Raw genomic sequence first — 22,817 nt, forward strand, 5'->3', positions numbered from 1 at the left:
TAGTCCCAGCTACTCAGGAGGCTGAGGCAAGAGGATCTCTTGAGCCCAGGAGGTCAAGGCTGCAGTGAGCCATGACTGTGCCACTGCACTCCAGCCTGGGTGACAGAGTGAGACCCTGTCTCAAAAATAAAATAAACAAAAACAAAAAACCCTATAGGAAAAAAACTGAGATGCATGAAACAGATGAAGAACAAAACACTGGTAACTGGAGCTGTATCACAGGTTTATAAGGGCTATTTACTATATTCCATGTACTTTTATTCTAAGAACTTCTCAAAATTAAAAATTACTTTAGACTCTGGACTACAATGTGTAAGTTTTTTTTAAGTTTCATAATAAAATGAGCCCAGTTGAACACTGATCCCCTTTCTGCTTTAATCCATAATATTCTTTTCTATCCAAAACTTTATTAGCTGTACAGAATGTTCCAAGATCACGGAACAAAGTTTGTCTTCTTCTCAAAGGCATGCTACCTGGTATGTAACCAACAGCATCAGCCTTCTGTGGATAAAAATGCACTAAAGACAGGGAAAGTCGGGAAGAACAAAGTGGTTACCAGGGAGGAATTCTGCCAGCCGAGAGCTTGCCCTTCTGCCCTTCACATAAGAGTCTGTTGGCAACTGAGACTGGGTTCTTGATTCCTATAAAAAAAAAATTGGCAAAAAAGATGTCAGAAATGTCTTCCAGTTTCCCACTCAGTTTTGCAGTTGTTTCAATAAAACAACTTGAATATATCTTGGAAATTCTTTTTCGATATATCAAATAATACTAATGAAAACCCTTAATAACCATGAGCAATAAGAGTTAAATCAAAAAATGTATGAAAACCTAGAAGAAAAGAACGAATACAAAATACATATTCTCATGTTTTGTCACGTGCTATAGAAGCAAAGGCTGAATTGAAATACTACATATTTAAATTAGGTTCCTTTTTAATAGATTTCAGAATAGAGTTTTTAAAATGAACTGAAAATATGGTACTATCTTACTATCAAAACTATATACATGCTCCAGGCATTTAGTGACCACAAAACCATAAATTCCTTTTAAAGAGTAAACATGATTATAAACAGCTTCAAATTGACCTTGGAGAGAAAAATTAATGGGGGAAAAATAAGCCAAAAATTTTAAATGTCACCTACAAGAGAGACAGAACAGGGAAATGTCCTTCAAATTGGGTAAGGGTGGGAGAAGAGGCCAACTGTGTAAAAGATTGTAACCTAAAATGTGGTTCAGATTCTTTCCAAGAGGCTAACCAGTATGTACAAGTGAGGTGATAGTGCTTATCCAGGAGAACTGACAGGACAGTTTGAGTGTGATAAACACTGTCACGATGACAATGACAAAGACAATGACAGTGATGACGACAATGATGATGATGGTGGAAGGCAATGAAAGTAACTATTTCCTAATGTGCTCCAGGCCCAGTGCCAAATTCTTAAATCTATCGGATGAGTTAGCTGATCCTTCAATTCTGTCATGTAACCACACTTATTAATCCTATCTGATTAATGAGAAAACATTTATACAGAGGGTTAAGTTGCCTGCCCATGATCACAGCGCTGAGTTTTAACACGGAGGCAGCCAATATCGGAGACCATACCCTTCATCACTAATATACGCCTGCCTTTCAGGAAATGATTAACACAAACAAATCATCAGTGGGATATATAAAGAGACTACAAAAATTTAAATTAAGGCCAACAGACTCCAAGAAAAACCAATTGTAGAAATGTAGCTCAATACCAAATCTTCCACAAAAAAAGTATGAAATACAAAAAAAAAAAAAAGAAAAGCCCAAATCAGATCCCTTTACTAGTTCTTAAAACAATATAGTTCTAGATGTGATGATTCAATATTGTAAAGACATTCATCTTTTCCAAGTTAACTTATAAATCCAAATCTTTACTCCAACTTATAAATCCAATTTATAACTTTATATTGTTTATAAATTAACAATTTATGTTATAAATTTTTAACTTATAACTTATAAATTTATAACTTATAACTTATAAATTGGATTTATAAGTTATAAGTTACAACTTATACATTTATAACACAACTTATAAATCCAATTCTCCATCAAAACTTCAAAAGGATTTCCAGGATACATAAGAAGCTGACTCTTAATCAGGAAAATAAAACTTTCAAAACAAAAAATGAAGAGTTATTTACCCTGCAAGATATCATTTTTTTATTTGAAGCTATTCTAATTAAAAAACAGTGGTTTGAGTACAAAATAAACAAATGTCAATGAAATAGAATAAAGCTAAAGTTCAGAAACAAACACTTTTGAATTTAGGTATTTAATATTTCAAATCAGTAGGAATAGGATAAACTACATATAAGAGGGAGAAAGAACACAAAGGTAAAAGCCTAGGAGTCAGATTACTTTGTAACTGTTCCAGTTAACCAGTTTATTGCTTCTCAGCTACAAATTCACCCTTTATTGCCTGATGTGTGAAAATGGATATGGGCCCTCTAAGTACGTTTCCTTTGCCAGCTAGCACATAGGTAAGCTTTGTCAGTAGAGGACACTAAAGAAACACTGTAGGAGGAAAGTGTTATCTTGCGCACCAGGCTTCACTTCTGACCAATGTGGTACTCTCCTGTACTAAGTGCCCACAGGGAGCAGCTTTCTCCAGCATTTGAACACCACGTTTTCTCCAGCTCCTGATTTGTGCCACAGCAGCATAGCTGAGAGCTCCAGAAAGAATGAGACCATACTCCAATTCAGGTCATTGATCCCCATACCCACTCCTCAGCCCCATAGGCACACATAGCAAGTGTTCCACGGGGTGCCTGCGTAGTGAGCCAAAGCCCAATCTTTATCCTGTCCAAGGGAGGTTTAATTCTCACAGCATCTTGACCTCTGTGTGCCCACCTACCAGCCTGAGCTTGCCTCTGCCTCACAGGATTGATCCTACTCACACAATGACTGTAGACCAGCTCTGGCCTGGGTAACCCAGCAACTTCTCTGCCATACAGTGAATGATAGCCACACCTCCTTCAATGAAGTCTAAACGTACTTCCAAACGTGTTCTTCTTTGGGTATTCTCTCTCTGCCCTAGGATACATTTTTGAATTCTCGTCCCATGTTTACAGAGTTACTCTTCAATCACTGCTTAATAACTCTTTATATTAAACTTCTATTTAAACTATGGTATGGTTTCTGTCTTCTAGTTTTACCCAGACTAATACAATGTCCTTGGACAAACTACTAAATCTCTCTTGTGTCTCAGTTTCCTCATCTGTAAAGCACAGACCTCATCAGAGTATTGTGAGAATTAAATGATTTAAAAGCATAGACCTCATAATGGTATTACATAGGATAAAAGCATAGGCCTCATAACGGTATTACATAGGATAAAAGCATAGGCCTCATAAGGGTATTGTGAGAACTAAATGATTTAAAATATGTAAACCACTGGGCTGGATGTGGTGGCTCATGCCTGTAATCTCAGCACTTTAGGAGGCTGGTGGGTGGATCACCTGAGGTTAGGAGTTCAAGACCAGCTTGGCCGGCATGGTGAAACCCATCTCTACTAAAAATATAAAAATTAGCCAGGCGTGGTGGCACACACCTGTTATCCCAGTTACTCAGGAGGCTGAGGCAGAAGAATCACTTGAACGCAAGAGGCAGAGGTTGCAGTGAGCCAAGATCGCACCACTGCACTCCAACCTCGGCCAACACCCAGAGCGAGACTCCATCTCAAAAATAAACAAATAAATAAATATGTAAACCACTGTAGAACAATGCCTACGGTATTACTGTCATTTAACAAACTGTACTTATTGTTATTCAATTAACTATGTAGGAACAATTTGCAGTCATTTCAGAAAAAAATGCATTCAAGAGGTAAATGAAAAATAAACTATACATATGTTAGAAGAAAATACAAGTAAATTGTGCTTATAAATTATGAGAGACTTTAAGAAATACAAAATACAAAAGCCACAAAAGAGAAAGTAGTAAGTTTGACAAACAAAAATGTTTAATTCCAATATGATTAAGGACATTATAAACAGAGTTAAAAGGCAAGCCACACAAGAGGTATGAACAGGTATACACAGAGAAATGCTAATGGCCTTCAAACACATGAAATTTTATTAAATACCAATAAAACTGCATAATAAGAGAAACTAAAATTAAAACTAATTAAAAAGAAAGGATATAAAAGATCAGAACAAATAAATAACCAAACTGACCTAAGTGACACACACAGAGCACTGTACTCAAAAACTCCAGAATACATATTCTTTTGAAGTTCACATGGAAATTTACCAAAACACACCATAATCTGGGCCATACAGCAAGTCTCTAAAAGCTTCAAGGGACTGGTATCATACATAGTATATTCTCTGGCCACAGTGGAATTAAACTAGAAATCAACAAAGAAAGCTAACTAAAATGTCTTCAGGCAAATAAATTTGACAACTCATATGAAATAGACAAATTCCTAGAAAAACGCACATGAAAAATAAAATATAATCATATAAATGTTAAAAATATTGAATCCTGCTTTTTAAAACTTCACACAAAGAAAACCCCGTTAATTTGAAATAACTTATGAATTCCTTCAAACAATTAAAAAGTAATTATTCCAATCATATACAAATCTTTTCAAAGAATGGGGAAAAAAAAGTCCCCAACTCATTTTTGAAAGCAGCCATAACAGGGTACAGAAACAAATTATCACACAGTCACCTAATTTCCCAACACAATTCTGTGAGGAAAAGACTTCCTTTCAATAGAGGGCAATGGACCATTTGGATATCCATATGAGGAAAAAATAAATAAATGTTGACCCCTATGTTACATATACAAAAATGAATCTGAGCTTGATAAGAAAGCTAAACGTGAAGGATAAAAACAATAAAATTACAGAAAGAAAAGAATGAAGATTATCTTCATAACTTTGAACAGGCAAAAACTTAAAATACAAAGAGTTAATCACAAAAGAAAAGGTTGCTAACTTAAACTTCATTAAAATCAGAAACTTCTATTCATCAAAAAACACCATTAAGAGACTGCAAAGGCAAACCATAGACTGGGAGAAGATATCCATAATACATGTATCTTACAAAGGATTTGTATGTAAAATATTTAAAATACTCCAACAAATCAATAAGAGATATAATCAAATAAAAATCTGCAAAAGATGCAAATATGCACTTCTCAACAAGGCTATCTAAATGGTCAATAAGCATATGAAAAGGCTCTTATAAGTCACTAGGGACACTCAAATTGAATACCACTACACACATAAGTCACTAGGGACACTCAATAATACCACTACACACATATCAAAATGGATGAATTTTAAAAACAATTAACAATACCAAAAATTGGCAAGGATGCAGAGTAACTGAAAAGCTCCTACACTGCTAGTAGGAGTATAAATTGCAACAATTACTTTTGAAAACCGGCAGTATCTATTAAAACAAAATATATATGCATATGTACCTAAAGAAGTACATACGTGGCCAGGCACAGTGGCTCACGCCTATAATCTCAGCACTTTGGGAGGCTGAAGCCAGCAGATCACTTGAGGTCAGGAGTTCAAGACCAGCCTGGCCAACATGGTGAAACCCTGTTTCTACTAAAAATGCAAAAATTAGCCAGGCACTGTGGTGGGTGCCTGTAATCCCAGCTACTTGGGAGGCTGAGGCAGAAGAATCAATTGAACCCAGGAGGCAGAGGTTGCAGTGAGCCGAGATCACACCACTGCACTCCAGGCTGGGCAACAGAATGAGACTCCATCTCAAAAAAAAAAAAAACAGAAGTATATATGTCTACCAAAAGACATGTAAAATAATATTCACTGAAGCTTTACTCAAAAAAGTAAAAAGCTAGAAATTTCATATGCCCATTAAAAGGAGAGTAAATACAGAAGTTATGGTATATCCATTCAATGAAATACTACTAAGTGGTAAAAAATAAAATACTACTGACACAAAACATGGATCCATCTCACAGGCATAACATTAAGCAAAAGAAAACAGACACAGAAGTGTCTGATCCCACTCATGTAAATTTTAGGAACAGGCAAATTAATCTATGGTACCCAAAGTTAGCATGAGGGAAGAGAGCACAAGAAGTATGGACCAAGGAGAAGCATAAGGGGTCCTTCCAGGATTATGAAAATGTTCTACCTTTTGACATGGAAATGTTTAATGTCTTGATCTAGGTGGTGGCTTATATGGTGTCTACATCTAAAAATTCATGAAGCTGTACACATAAAATACATACTTCATGTATATTTTGCTTTAATAAATGAATTATAAAACATGAGACATATCTTTTATGTACTGATGTGGAAAAAATCTCCAAAAGATTATATTTAAATCTAAAAAGTTTATAATAATTAACACATTTATTTTTTAAGAAAACAAATACAGGCACAAAATAAAACTGTGTTTCTATTACATAAAAATATAGATAAAAGCACTGGATTTTTACTGGTTAAACCCCACGGGGAAAGGAAATGAGAAAGAAAAGATCTTTTGGAGGATCAAAGGTAAATTTTATTTATATTACCTGAAATTTTTTACAACAAAAAATATAGTGTGTATTTCAAATTGTAAAATTAATATTCTAAATCATGTCTTAAATGTCTTTAATCTCTTCAAGGGATACAGGAGAATGATCAAATTCAAACCAAAAACTACTTATAACTAAGACTGTATGTTTTAAATTCAACAAAAAAAGAACATTTGTTTTAAACACTATTCCAAGCAGAAATGGTGAAAAAGACTGTAATCATCTTTAGAAGGCATGAAATGGTCACATGCATGATTTTCCAAAGATAGTAGGTCATAATGCCCACATACCACTCAGTGCTCCAACTGCTCCAAAATTTAAGGATTTTCCATCCATTATGCTCGCATCACACTCAATTTCACCTAACAGATTTAGATTAGATCCCATTCCTGCATTTGTAAAAGGAGAATCCTAAAAGACAAAAACAAAAATTAAAATATCATTAGTCTTAAAAAAAGTATTAATGCCAATCCTTCATGAAATTTTCTAAAAGCTAGAAGGTGAGAGAATACTTTCCAACACATAGTATGATGCCAATACCACCCTGATGTTAAAACATGACAAACATATCAGCAGCAAAGTACAGATCAACATACTTTGTAAATATTGACCAAAAAAATCATCAAAGAAATAGCAGCAAAACAAATCCAGCAAAATATAAAAGGGACTGTATATCACAAACAAGAGGAAAGTAAGATTGGTTTAATATCTGAAAATCAATGTAATACCCTGTATTAATAAAATACAGGGAAAAAAACATGATTGTATCAAAAAAAAAACACAGAAAAAAGGCATCTGACAAAATCCAACACCCTTTAATGAGAAAAACAGAAAACTAGATAAGGGAACTTCTTAACTTGACAAAGGGGATCAATGAAAAGGCCAGGCCAGGCGCAGTGGCTCACACCTGTAATCCCAACACTTAGGGAGGCCAAAATAGGAGGATCACTTGAGCCTAGCTGTTCAAGACCACTCTGGGCAACACAGTGAGACACCATCTATACAAAAAATTTAAAACTTAGCCAGGTGTGGTGGTATGCATCTGTGGTGCCAGCTGCTCGGGAGGCTGAGGTTGGAGATCACTGAAGCCTAGGAGATTGAGGCTCCAGCAAACCATAATTACGCCAAAAAAAAGTCCAGAGTTAACATTATAATTAATGGTGAAAGACTGGATGCCTTCCCCTAAGATCAGGAACAAGACAAGGATATCCACTCTCAGTACCTATTCACCAATATACCGTACAATCTAACCAGATAATTAGACAAAAAGGAGAAAGGAAGGAAGGAAGGAAGGAAGGAAGGAAGGAAGGAAGGAAGGAAGGAAGGAAGGAAGGAAGGAAGGAAGGAAAAGAAAGAAAGAAAGAAAGAAAGAAAGAAAGAAAGAAAGAAAGAAAGAAAGAAAGAGAGAGAGAAAGAAAGAAAGAGAAAGAAAAGGAAGGAAGGAAGGAAGAAAAGAAGGAAGGTAGGTAGGTAGGTCTACATTGGAAAAGAAGAAGTAAAATTGTCTGTTTCAAGATAACATGACGCTGTATGTAGAAAATCCTAAAGAATCCACTAAAAAAAATTAGAATTAATAAGTTTAGGAAGGTTGCAGGATATGAGATTAATGTGCAAAAATCAATTGGATTTTTATATATTAGCGATAAACAATCTAAAAATGAAATCAAGAAAATCTCACAATAACATCAAAAACAAAAAAACAGAAATACATTTTTAAAAGAAGTATGACTTGTATGCTAAAAACCGTAAAACACATTGAAAAAATTTTTAATTCAATACCTAAATAGGTGGAAAACGTTCTATGTACGTGGACCAGAAGGCTTCATGTTGTTACAATGGCAATACTCCCCAAATCAATCTAATTCAAAATAATCCTTTATCAAATCCTAGCTACTTTTTTTGGCAGAAACTGACAGGCTGATCCTAAAATTCATATGGAAATGCAAGAGACCCAGAATAACCAAAACAATCTTGAAAAGAACAGAACTGAAGGACTCATACTTCTAGGTTTTATAACTTACTACAAAACTACAGTAATCAAGACAGTGTAATATAGACATATAGCTAAGGATAGATATATAAATTGATATAATAGAAATGAGAATCCAGAAATAATACACCCTTATAATCAATTCAACAAGGTTGCCACAACAATTCAATAAAGAAGGTATAGTCTTTCGTGGGTTTTTTTTTTTTTTTTTGAGATGGAGTCTTGCTCTGTTGCGCAGGCTGGAGTGCAGTGGTGTGATCTCGGCTCACTGCAAGCTCTGCCTCCTGGGTTCACACCATTCTCCTGCCTCAGCCTCTTGAGTAGGTGGGACTACAGCCACCCACTACCATGCCCAGCTAATTTTTTGTATTTTTAGTAGAGACAGGGTTTTCACCGTGTTAGCCAGGATGGTCTCAATCTCCTGACCTCGTGATCCACCCGCCTCGGCCTCCCAAAGTGCTGGGATTACAGGCATGAGCCACCGCGCCTGGCCAGAAGGTATAGTCTTTTCAATAAATGGTACTGGGACAATTAGATATCCACATGTAAGAAAATGAAGTTGGACCCCTGTCTCACAACATGTATAAAAATTAACTCAAACTGGACCAAAGGCCTATATGTAACAGCTAAAACTACCTAACTCTTCAAAGAAAACATAACAACAAATGTTCATAACCTTGGATAACAAAATAGTTTCAGATTTGACACCAAAAATACAAACAACCAAAGAAAAAACTAGGTAAATAGGACTTCATCAAAATTTAAAACTTTTATTTCAAAGGACACCATACAGAAAACAGGGGGAAAAAAACACAAAATGGAAGAAAAAATTTCAAGCCATGTATCTAATAAGGGATTTATATCCAGAATATATATTTAAAAAAATTCTACAACTCTAAAACAAAAAGATGACACAATTTAAAAATGGGAAAAGAATATGAATTAACATTTCTCCAAATAAGATATATAAATCAACAGCAAGCACATGAAAAGATGTTCATGCCATTGTACTCCAGCCTGGGCAACAAAGTGAGACCCTGTCTCTAAAAAATAAATAGATAAAAATCAATTCTAAAAACAGAAAAATGTGGCCAGGCATGGTGGCTCACACCTGTAATCCCAGCACTTTGGGAGGCCGAGGCAGGCAGATCACTTGAGGCCAGGAGTTCAAAACAAGCCTGGGCCAACATGGTGAGAACCTGTCTCTACTAACAATACAAAAATCAGCCAGACATGGTGGTGGTGATCTGTAATCGCAGCTACTCAGGAGGCTAAGGCACGAGAATCGCTTGAACCCAGGAGGCAGAGGTTGTAGTGAGCCAAGATCTTGCACCACTGCACTCCAGCCTGGGTGACAGGGCGAGACTCTGTCTCAAAAAAAGAAAAATGTTCAACATCTTTTGTCATCAGGAAAAGGCAAATCAAAACCCACAACAAAATACTACTTCAAACCCACAAGGATGGCTATAATCATACAGATAACAACACATGTTGGGAAGGATGTACGGACATGCAAGTAAGCAGAATAATATGGCCCACAACCAGAATAAATATCAAATAATAACAAACGCAGAAATGACAACAATGACCGAATTAGCAAACAATTTTAATGTTAGCTAACAATGTTAAACTCGATCATATAAACATACTCTGTATGTTCAGGTAGGTATATGAAAGCATTAGCAAAAGAAGGAAAGAAAAAACAACTGTAAAAATTTTTGACCAGGCACAGCAGCTCACACCTGTAATCCCAGCACTTTGGGAGGCCAAGGCAGGAGGATTACAAGGTCAGGCATTCGAGACCAGCCTGGCCAACATGGTGAAACCCCATCTCTACTAAAAATACAAAAATTAGCTGGGCATGGTGGTGCTCACCTGTAATCCCAGCTACTCAGGAAGCTGAGGCAGGAGAATCACTTGAACCCGGGAGGTGGAGGCTGCAGTGAGCTGAGATCATGCCACTGCACTCCATCCTGGGTGACAGAGCGACACACTGTCTCAAAAAAAATAAATAAATAAAAATAAAAATTTTTAGAGATGAAGTAGACAATAATTTAAGGTAAAGGCACTTTGAAAATGGTTAACAGTAAATTTGGCACTGCAGAAGAAAACAGCAATAAACGTAATAATATAGCAATAGAAATTACCCAAATAAATGACAAAGTGAAAAAAATACTAAGAAAAGGAAAAAGAAGAAAAAGAAAAGGAGGAGGAAGAAAGAAAAAAACAGTACTGGAGAAGAATGGGAAATATCAAATGATCCAACATGCACGTAACTGGAGTCCCAAATAAAAGTAGACAAATGGATGAACAATAAAAATATTAGCCAAAAATTATCCAAACTTAATAAACACTATGAACATACAAATCCAAGAAGCTCAACAATCCCCAAATAAAAGAAATATGAATAAAAATACAACAGAGTACATCATAATCAAAATGCTGAAAACCAGCAATAAAATCTTAAGAGCAACAAGAGCAAAAAGACACATGTGAAAATGAACAAAAATATTAAAGCAGATTTCTGGTCAGAAACAATGCAAGACAGAAGACAATGGAGTAATCTCTTTAAAGAACTAAGAGAGGAAACAAACTAAAAACTGAGAAAACTACAAAATGTCTTCATTAAGTAAAGGCAAAATAAAGACTTCTTCAGACACATAAAAATTGTGATAATTTTTCACCAGCAAACCTACACTATAAGTAATGTTAAAGGATATTCTACAGGCCAAACAAAAAAGACACCACATGTAAATCTGGGATATGCAAAAGAATGCAAGTGATTAATACTCTAAATAAGTGGGAAGATATAAAGAACTTTTATCTCATTTTCAAAGTGTTTCAAATGATAATTGTTTAAAGCAAAAATACTAACAATGTATCATGGGGTTTATAACATATACGGGTGCAAACTATAGGGCACAAGTAGCACAAAGATTGTGAGGAACGAATGGAAGTGTACTGTTACAAGCTTCTGACATTATACATGAAGGCCTATAATATTAATATAATTTGAAAGTAGACTATGATAATCCAAAAGTGTATTTTGCAAATGGTAGGGCAACTACTAAAAAAATAAAAGAAGTATAGCTAATAGGACAAAAGTGGAGAAAAATGGTTCATTTTTTTTAAATCCTCAAAAGATAGCATAAGAAGAAGAAATAAGAACAAAGTAGAGATGAAAGGAATAGAAAATAACGAGATGATTGCTTTATATGCAGCCATATCAACAATTACATTAAATTTAGCTGGGCACAGTGGTGCACACCTGTAATCCCAGCACATTGGGAGGCCAAGGCAGGCGGATCACGAGGTCAGGAGTTCAAGACCAGCGTGGCCAACATGGTGAAATCCTGTCTCTATTAAAAATAAAAAAATTAGCTGGGCATGGTGGCGGGCACCTGTAATCCCAGCTACTTGGGAGGCTGAGGCAGGAGAATCACTTGAAACCAGAAGGCAGAGGTTACAGTGAGCCGAGATAGCACCACTGTACTCCAGCTTGGTCAATGAAAGCGAAACTCTGTCTCAAAAAAAAAAAAAAAAAATTATATTCAAATTGTCTAAGCACTTGAATTAGAGGCTCACTGACTGTCAGAAAACTTTACAAGAAACTGTACTTAATTATAAGAGCACAGACAGCTAAAAGTAAAAGCATATTAGGAGATATTACCAAAAATATATCAAAACATCCCTTCTCTCATTGCTCATACTAGTGATGTCTGACTCTTCTTTCACATTCCTAATCAGTCTGGCTTGATGTTGATAAATTTTATTAATCTTTTAAAGAACTAACTTAACTATTGGTTTGGTTGACTTTCTGTTTTCTATTTCATTGATTTCTACTTTTTTTCTTTTGTATAATTTTTTTTCTTTTTGTATACTTTGGATATGACATGCTTCTCTTTTTCTAGTTTCTTAAAATGATAGGTTAAATAACTGATTTGAGATCTTCCTTCTTTTCTAATAAGCAATGAATGCTACAAATTTCTTCAGAATGAGGAACATCATCCCTCTTGAATATACATGCAAAAATCCTTAACAAAATATTAACAAATCTAATCCAGCAATATATAAAAAGAACAATACATTATAGCCAAGTGAAATACATCCCAATAATACAAGACTAGTCCAACATTAGAAAATCAATTAACAGACCAGGAAAAATCACATGATCATATCAATACTTGCTGCAAAAACATCCTAAAAATAATTCAGTATCCATTCATGATGTTAAAAACTCTCAGAAATCCAGGAATAGAGGAGAATTTCCTTAACTTAATTAACTTAAAAATGATAATACATCATAACCAAGTAGCATTTATTCCAGAAATGCAAGGCTGATTAAACAGTTAAAAAAAAAAAATCGCCTTCCATTCCATGATGGCCAAATAGGAACAGCTCCGGTCTGCAGCTCCCAACGTGACCAATGCAGAAGACAAGTGATTTCTGCATTTCCAATTGAGGTACCTGGTTCATCTCACTGGGACTGGTTGGACAGTGGGTGGAGGCCACGGAGGGTGAGCCGAAGCTGGGTGGGGTGTTGCCTCACCCAGGAAGCACAAGGGGTCAGAGGATTTCCCTTTGACAGTCTGCCATGACAGACTGTACCTGGAAAAACAGGACACTCCTGACCAAATACGTGCTTTTCCCATGGTCTTAGCATACGGCAGACCAGGAGATTCTCTCCCATGCCTGGCTCGGCAGGTCCCACACCCATCGAGCCTTGCTCACTACTAGCACAGCAGTCTGAGATCAACCTGCGAGGCTGCAGCCTGGTGCGGGGAGGGGCGTCCACCATTGCTGAGGCTTGAATAGGTAAACGAAGTGGCTGGGAAGCTCGAACTGGGTGGAGCCCACCGCAGCTCAGCAAGGCCTACCGCCTCTACAGACTCCACCTCTGTGGGGAGGGCATAGCTGAACAAAAGGCAGCAGAAACTTCTGCAGACTTAAACGTCCCTGTCTGATAGCTCTGAAGAGAGCAGTGGTTCTCCCAGCATTGCATTTCAGCTCTGAGAATGGATGGACTGCCTCCTCAAGTGGGTCTCTGAGCCCCGTGTAGCCTAACTGGGAGACACCTCCCAGTAGGGGCTGACAGACAACTCATACAGGTGGGTGCCCCTCTGAGATGTAGCTTCCAGAGAAAGGATCAAGTAGCAGTATTTGCCATTCTGCAATATTTGCTGTTCTGCAGCCTCTGCTGGTGATACCCAGGCAAACAGGGTCTGGAGTGGACGTCTAGCAAATTCCAACAGACCTGCAGCTGAGGGACATGACTGTTAGAAGGAAAACTAACAAACAGAAAGAAATAGCATCAACATCAACGAAAAGGACATCCACACCAAAAACCCCATCTGTAGGTCACCAACATCAAAGACAAAAGGTAGATAAAACCACGAAGATGAGGAGAAACCACAGCAGAAAAACTGAATATTCTAAAAACCAGAGCACCTCTTCTCCAAAGGATCACAGCTCTTCGCCAGCAATGGAACAAAGCTGGATGGAGAATGACTTTGAGGAGATAACAGAAGTAGGCTTCAGAAGGTCGGTAATAACAAACTTCTCCGAGCTAAAGGAGCATGTTCTAACACATCACAAAAAGCTAAAAACCTTGAAAAAAGGTTAGACGAACGGCTAACTAGAATAAACAGTGTAGAAAAGACCTTAAATGACCTGATGGAGCGGAAAACCATGGCATGAGAACTTTGTGACACACGCACAATCTTCAATAGCTGATTCGATCAAGTGGAAAAAAGGATATCAGTGATTGAAGATTAAATTAATGAAATAAAGTGAGAAGACAAGAATAGAGAAAAAAGAGTAAAAAGAAACAAAGAAAGCCTTCAAGAAATATCGGACTATGTGAAAAGACCAAATCTATGTCTGATTGGTATACCTCAAAGTGACAGGGAGAATGGAACCAACTTGGAAAACACTCTTCAGGATATCATCCAGGAGAACTTCCCCAACCTAGCAAGGCAGGCCAACATTCAAATCCAGGAAATACAGAGAACACCACAAAGATACTCCTCGAGAAGAGCAACTCCAAGACACATAATTGTCAGATTCACCAAGGTTGAAATGAAGGAAAAAATGTTAAGGGCAGCCAGAAAGAAATGTCAGGTTACCCACAAAGGGAAGCCCATCAGACTAACAGCTGATTTCTTGGTGGAAACCCTACAAGCCAGAAGAGAGTGGGGGCCAATATTCAACATTCTTAAAGAAAAGAATTTTCAACTCAGAATTTCATATCCAGCCAAACTAAGCTTCCTAAGTGAAGGAGAAATAAAATCCTTTACAGACAAGCAAATGCTGAGAGATTTTGTCACCACCAGGCCTGCCTTACAAGAACTCCTGAAGGAAGCACTAAATATGGAAAGGAAAAACCAGTACCAGGCACTGCAAAAACATGCCAAATTGTAAAGACCATCAATGCTATGAAGAAACTGTATCAATTAACGGCAAAATAACCAGCTAACATCATAATGACAGAATCAAATTCACACATAACAATATTAACCTTAAATGTAAATGGGCTAAATGCCCCAACTAAAAGACACAGACTGGCAAATTGGATAAAGAGTCAAGACCCATCAGTGTGCTGTATTCAGGAAACCCATCTCACGTGCAGAGATACACATAGGCTCAAAATAAAGGGGTGGAGGAAGATCTAACAAGCAAATGGAAAGCAAAAAAAAGCAGGGGTTGCAATCCTAGTCTCTGATAAAACAGACTGTAAACCAACAAAGATCAAAACAGACAAAGAAAGCCATTACATAATGGTAAAGGGATCAATTCAACAAAAAAGAGCTAACTATCCTAAATATATATGCACCAAATACAGGAGCACCCAGATTCATAAAGGAAGTTCTGAGAGACCTAAAAAGAGATTTAGACTCCCACACAATAATAATGGGAGACTTTAACATCCCACTGTCAATATTAAACAGATCAATGAGACAGAAGGTTAACAAGGATATCCAGGGCTTGAACTCAGCTCTGCACCAAGCAGACCTAATAGACACCTACAGAAGTCTCCACCCCAAATCAACAGAATATACATTCTTCCCAGCACCACACTGCACTTATTCTAAAATTGACCACATAATTGGAAGTAAAGCACTCCTCAGCAAATGTAAAAGAACAGAAATCACAACAAACTGTCTCTCAGACCACAGTGCAATCAAATTAGAACTCAGGATTAAGAAACTCACTCAAAACTGCACAACTGCCAGGTGCGGTCGCTCACGCCTGTAATCCCAGCACTTTGGGAGGCCGAGGAGGGCGGATCACCTGAGGTCGGGAGTTCGAGACCAGCCTGACCAACATGGAGAAACCCCATCTCTACTAAAAATACAAAAAAACTAGCCAGGCATGGTGGCGCATGCCTGTAATCCCACATACTCGGGGGGCTGAGGCAGGAGAATCGCTTGAACCCAGGAGGTGGAGGTTGCAGTGAGCCAAGATCACACCATTGCACTCCAGCCTGGGCAACAAGAGTGAAACTCATTAAAAAAAAAAAAAAATGCACAATTACATGGAAATTGAACAACCTGCTCCTGAATGACTACTGGGTAAATAACAAAATGAAGGCAGAAATAAAGATGTTCTTTGAAACCAATGAGAACAAAGACACAACATACCAGAATCTCTGGGACACATTTAAAGCAGTGTGTAGACGGAAATTTATAGCACTAAATGCCCACAAGAGAAAACAGGAAAGATCTAAAATCAACACCGTAATATCACAATTAAAAGAACTAGAGAAGCAAGAGCAAACAAATTCAAAAGCTAGCAGAAGGCAAAGAAATAACTAAGTTTAGAGCAGAATTGGAGGAGACAGAGACACAAAAAGCCCTTCACAAAATCAATGAATCCAGGAGCTGGTTTTTTGAAAAGATCAACAAAATAGATAGACTGCTACCAACACTAATAAAGAAGAAAAGAGAGAAGAATCAAATAGATGCAATAAAAAATGATAAAGGGGATATCACCACCAATCCCACAGAAATACAAACTACCATCAGAGAATACTATAAACAACTCTATGCAAATAAATTAGAAAATCTAGAAGAAATGGATAAATTCCTGGACACACACACCCTCCCAAGACTAAACCAGGAAGAAGTTGAATCTCTGAATAGACCAATAACAGGCTCTGAAATTGAGGCAATAATTAATAGCCTACCAACCAAAAAAAGTCCAGGACAGACGGATTCACAGCCGAGTTCTACCAGAGGTACAAAGAGGAGCTGGTATCATTCCTTCTGAAACTATTCCAATCAATAGAAAAAGAGAGAATCCTCCCTAACTCATTTTATGAGGCCAGCATCATCCTTATACCAAAGCCTGGCAGAGACACAACAGAAGAAGAGGATTTTAGACCGATATCCTTGTTGAACATCGATGCAGAAATCCTCAACAAAATACTGGCAAACCGAATCCAGCAGCACATCAAAAAGCTTATCCATCACAATCAAGTCGGCTTCATCCCTGGGATGCAAGGCTGGTTCAACATACGCAAATCAGTAAACATAATTCATCACATAAATAGAACCAACAACAAAAACCACATGATTATCTCAACAGATGCAGAAAAGGCCTTCGACAAAATTCAACAGCCTTCATGCTAAAAACTCTCAATAAACTAGGTACTGATGGAACGTATCTCAAAATAATAAGAGTTATCTATGACAAACCCACAGCCAATATCATACTGGATGGGCAATAGCTGGAAGCATTCCCTTTGAAAACTGGCACAAGACAAGGATGCCCTCTCTCAGCACTCCTATTCAACATAGTGTTGGAAGTTCTGGCCAGGGCAATCAGGCAGGAGAAAGAAATAAAAGGTATTCAATTAGGAAAAGAGGAAGTCATATTGTCCCTGTTTGCAGATGACATGATTGTATATTTAGAAAACCCCATCATCTCAGCCCAAAATCTCCTTACGCTGATAAGCCACTTCAGCAAAGTCTCAGGATACAAAATCAATGTGCAAAAATCATAAGCATTCCTATACACCAATAACAGACAAACAGAGAGCCAAATCATGAGTGAACTCCCATTCACGGTTGCTACAAAGAGAATAAAATACCTAGGAATCCAACTTACAAGGGATGTGAAGGACCTCTTCAAGGAGAACTACAAACCACTGCTCAACAAAATAAAAGAGGACACAAACAAATGGAAGAACAGTCCATGCTCATGGGTAGGAAGAATCAATGTCATGAAAATTGCCATAGTGCCCAAGGTAATTTATAGATTCAATGCCATCCCCATCAAGCTACCAATGACTTTCTTTACAGAATTGGAAAAACTACTTTAAAGTTCATATGGAACCAAAAAAAGAGCCTGCATTGCCAAGTCAATCCTAAGCCAAAAGAACAAAGCTGGAGGCATCACACTACCTGACTTCAAACTATACTACAAGGCTACAGTAACCAAAACAGCATAGTACTGGTACCAAAACAGATATATAGACCAATGGAACAGAACAGAGGCCTCAGAAATAACACTACACATCTACAACCATCCTGATCTTTGACAAACCTGACAAAAACAAGAAATGGGCAAACAATTCTCTATTTAATAAATGGTGCTGGGAAAACTGGCTAGCCTTATGTCGAAAGCTGAAACTGGATCCCTTCCTTACACCTTATACAAAAATTAATTCAAGATGGATTAAAGACTTAAATGTTAGACCTAAAACCATAAAAACCCTAGAAGAAAACCTAGGCAATACCATTCAGGACACAGGCGTGGGCAAAGACTTCATAACTAAAACACCAAAAGCAATGGCAACAAAAGCCAAAATAGACAAATGGGATCTAATTAAACTAAAGAGCTTCTGCACAGCAAAAAGAAACTACCATCAGAGTGAACCGGCAACCTACAGAATGGGAGAAAATTTTTGAAATCTACTTATCTGACAAAGGGCTAATATCCAGAATCTGCAAAGAACTTAAACAAATTTACAAGAAAAAAACAACCCCATCAAAAAGTAGGCAAAGGATATGAACAGACACTTCTCAATAGAAGACATTTATGCAGCCAACAGACACATGAAAAAATGCTCATCATCACTGCTCATCAGAGAAATGAAAATCAAAACCACAATGAGATACCATCTCACACCAATTAGAACGGCGATCATTAAAAAGTCAGGAAACAACAGATGCTGGAGAGGATGTGGAGAAATAAGAACGCTTTTACACTGTTGGTGGGACTGTAAATTAGTTCAACCATTGTGGAAGACAATGTGGCGATTCCTCAAGGATCTAGAACTAGAAAGACCATTTGACCCAGTGATCCCATTACTGGGTATATGCCCAAAAGATTATAAATAATGCTACTATAAAGACACATGCACACATACGTTTATTTCAGCACTATTCACAATAGCAAAGACTTGGAACCAACCTAAACATCCATCAGTGATAGACTGGATTAAGAAATGTGGCACATATACACCATGGAATTCTATGCAGCCATAAAAAAGATGAGTTCATGTCCTTTGTAGGGACATGGAAGAAGCTGGAAACCATCATTCTCAGCAAACTATCACAAGGACAGAAAACCAAACACCGCATGTTCTCACTCATAGATGGAACTGAACAATGAAAACACTTGGACACAGGGCGGAGAACATCACACACCAGGGCCTGTCGGGCGGTGGGGGGCTGGGGGAGGGATAGCATTAGGAGAAATACCTAATGTAAATGACAAGTTGATGGGTGCAGCAAACCAACATGGCACATGTATAGCTATGTAACAAACCTGCACGTTGTGTACATCTACCCTAGAACTTAAAGTATAATTAAAAAAAAAATCAATGTAATTCACCATATTAAGAGAAAAAGGAAAAAACCATATGATCATCTCAGTAGATACAGATAAAGAGGCTAACTAAATCCAACATCCATTCGTGATTTAAAAAAAAAAAAAGATCCGGAAAACAAGGAATAGAAGGGAACTTTCTCAACCTTCTCAACCACATAAAAACTTATTTATGAAAAACAAATAGTTATTCCTATATTTGTCTATATTTTAAAAACAAGCTAAGTGAACCACTGAGTTAGTAAGCTCATAGGATACAAGATCAATATATAAACAAAAACTTTTTCTATATAGTAGTAATAAACTATTGGAAATTAAATGTTTTTAATATCAATTATCATAGCATCAAAACATGAAATACTTGGGAATAAACATAATATATACAAGATCTGTACACTGGAAACCACAAAATAATCTTGAGAGATAATTTTTAAATCCAATAAATGGAAAGAAATACTATGTTCATGAACTGGAAAATTCAGTATTATTAAATTGATCAACAGGTTCAACACAATCCCAATATAAATTTCGGCAGTCTTTCTCTTCTTGTAAAGATTGACAAGTTGGTTTTAAAATACTTATGTAAATGCAAAGAAACTAGAATAGCAAAGAAATCTCGAAAAGAAATTTAGGGACTCACACTGCCTGATTTCAAGATTTCAAGAGTGTGGTATTGACATAAATTTAGATATATAGATGAAAGAGATGGAATAGAGTCCAGAAATAGACACACAGAGAAATGGTCAATTTTTGCCAAAGGTGGCAAGGCAATTCAATGGAGAAAGAATAATATTTTCAAGAAACTGTACTAGAAAAATATACAAAGGAAATAAAAGATATTTACCTCACACTAGAATTCAGGAAAAATTGTTTTTGAAAAGGACCATACACCTACATGTAGGGGTTAAAACTATAAACACTGTAAAAGAAAAAACAGGATAAAGTATTGTGACCTTACATTAGGCAAGTATTTCTTACACAGAAAAACATATATTATACAAGAAAAAATAATTGAATTTTATCAATTACTTTACTGTTCAAAAGCAATTTAAAAAAGCAAGCCATTATACATATACATATGTGTATGTATATGCACACATACATACATACATAGGTTAGTACAAAAACATGTATTTCCTTGCTCTGTCAGCCGAGAGGCCCTATAAACAATAATACTCCAACGAGCACATCTAGGAACCAAGCTTTGGATTCAAATACTATTCTCCAATAAGGTAACCAGTATTCCTTGGAGAAATGGCTGATTCTAGGACTGAGGCAAGAAATGTACAAGGTAAGCCTGGCCGGGTGTGGTGGCTCACGCCTGTAATCCCAACCCTCTGGGAGGCCCAGACAGGAGAATCACTTGAGCTCAGGAGTTCAAGACCAGCCTGGGCAACACAGCAAAACTCCATCTCTAAAAAATAAAATACAAAAATTAGCCAGGTGTGATGGCAGGCACCTGTAGTCCCAGCTATTGAGCGGCTGAAGTGGGAGGAAGGCTTGAGCCTGGGAGGCTGAGGTTGCAGTGAGCTGTGATCATGCCACTGCACTCCACCAGCCTGGGCAACACAGTGAGACAGCAACTGTTTCAAAAAAAAAAATGAGCCTGGAGCATCTTATACTACCAGAAAGGAAGTGTTCAAAAATAAAAAAAAGAAATCATAATGATGGGGATATATCAAAGGGCCACAAGGGCCAACTGAAAGAGCTCCCAATGGCCAAAGCAGAAACAATTTGAGCAACAAAATAAACAAAGCAGTATTAGACTACAACTAAAAGGATAAAATGTAAATATCCATGAGTCCATACTGATATAAATTCATTACTGAATGAATAAATACATAAATAAATAGGAGGAAAAAGAAAATTTTTGCAAAAGAATTCCAAAAATATTAGTTACTCCACGCTCAAGAAGGTGAAGCAAAACTCCCCACTCCTTAAGTGTGAGGTACGTATACTGACTTCCTTCTGAAGAATACAGTATATGTGTAGAGGGAAAAAAGAATACCTTTAGAGTGGAAAAACCCAGCAAACACTACACTGTGTAAGGCATGTGATAGAAGTCAACATCGACAGTGATAAGTCATGGTCATAATATGTACCCTTGATATCGTATGATGAGAATGACAATTTATCTCTAAGGTCTTCCACCTAAAAACCCATAACCCCATTCTTTATTTCTTATTTTTTTTTTTTTTTGAGACAGAGTCTCGCTCAGTTGCCCAGGCTGGAGTGCAGTGGCTCGATCTCCACTCACTGCAAGCTCCGCCCCCTGGGTTCACGCCATTCTCCTGCCTCAGCCTCCCGAGTAGCTGGGACTACAGGTACCCGCCACCATGCCCAGCTAATTTTTTTGTATTTTTTTAGTAGAGGTGGGGTTTCACTGTGTTAGCCAGGATGGTCGTGATCCCCTGACCTCGTGATCTGCCCTCCTCAGCCTCCCAAAGTGCTGGGATTACAGGCGTGAGCCACCGCACCCGGCCACCCATAACCCCATTCTAATCATGACAAAAACATCATACAAATCTCAATTAAAGGAAACTCCACAAAACACTGGACTAGTATTCCTCAAACAGGTTATGGTCACAAAAAACAAGGAAAGTCTGAGAAACTGTCACAGCCAAGAGGAACCTAGAAACATGACAACTAAAAATGTAATGTGGTATCCTGGATGGAATCCTGGAAGAGAAAAAAGGCATTAGGCAAAAACTAAGAAAATCTGAACGAAGTATGGATGTCAGTTAATAATGTATCAATATAGGTTCATCCATTATGACAAATGTACCTGCTAATTAAGATGCTAATTAGGGAAACTGGATATTAGCATATGAGAATTCTCTAAACCAGTGGTCCCCAACCTTTTTGGCACCACTGGGACCAGTTTCGTGGAAGACAATTTTTCCATGGATGGGGTGGGGAATGGTTTTAGAATGAAGCTGTTCCACCTCAGATCATCAGGCATTAGATTCTCATAAGGAGCATGCAACCTAGATCCCTCACATGTGCAGTTCACAATAGGGCTCCTGCTGCTATAAGAATCTAATGCCACCACTGATCTGACAGGAAGCAGAGCTCAGGCGGTAATGCTCACTTGCCCGCCATTCCCCTCCTACTGTGTGGCCCAGTTCCTAACAGGCCACAGACTGATACCAGTCTGAGGCCCTAGGGTTACGGACCCCTGCTCTAAAATATCTTCACAATTGTTTTGTAAATCTTTAAACTGTTCTAAAATAAGTTTATTAAAGAAAAATGGGGCCAGGCATGGTGGCTCATGTCTGTAATCCCAGCACTTTGGGAGGCCGAGGCAGGTGGATCACCTGAGGTCAGGAGTTCAAGACCAGCCTGGTCAACATGGTAAAACCCCATCTCTACTAAAAATACAAAAAGCAGCTGGGCATGGTGGCGTGCATCTGTAATCTCAGCTACTCTGGAGACTGAGGCTAGAGAAAC

At 37.5% G+C, this 22,817-nt stretch overlaps 1 protein-coding gene across 5 annotated transcripts in view; it reads right to left on the reverse strand.

The window, feature by feature from the left end:
* TASP1 (taspase 1) overlaps positions 1 to 22,817 on the reverse strand; it is a 254,970-nt gene that overhangs the window by 196,269 nt on the left and 35,884 nt on the right. For 3 of the 5 annotated variants that reach the window (XR_008674671.2, XM_019017568.4, XM_063702240.1), the window contains 2 exons: positions 6,835 to 6,955; positions 557 to 641 (listed from right to left, as the gene is read on the reverse strand). The exons of 1 other annotated variant lie outside the window; for it this stretch is intronic. Coding sequence is in view for 3 of the 4 variants with exons in the window: in XM_019017568.4 (XP_018873113.2) it covers positions 557 to 641; positions 6,835 to 6,955 (206 nt within the window). In the remaining variant the exon portion in view is untranslated. The remainder of the gene's footprint in view (positions 1 to 556; positions 642 to 6,834; positions 6,956 to 22,817) is intronic. One more of the 5 variants, XM_055373530.2, reaches the window with a different exon arrangement.

Source organism: Gorilla gorilla, chromosome 21, assembly GCF_029281585.2.
Source record: "Gorilla gorilla gorilla isolate KB3781 chromosome 21, NHGRI_mGorGor1-v2.1_pri, whole genome shotgun sequence".
Lineage (NCBI taxonomy): Eukaryota > Metazoa > Chordata > Mammalia > Primates > Hominidae > Gorilla > Gorilla gorilla.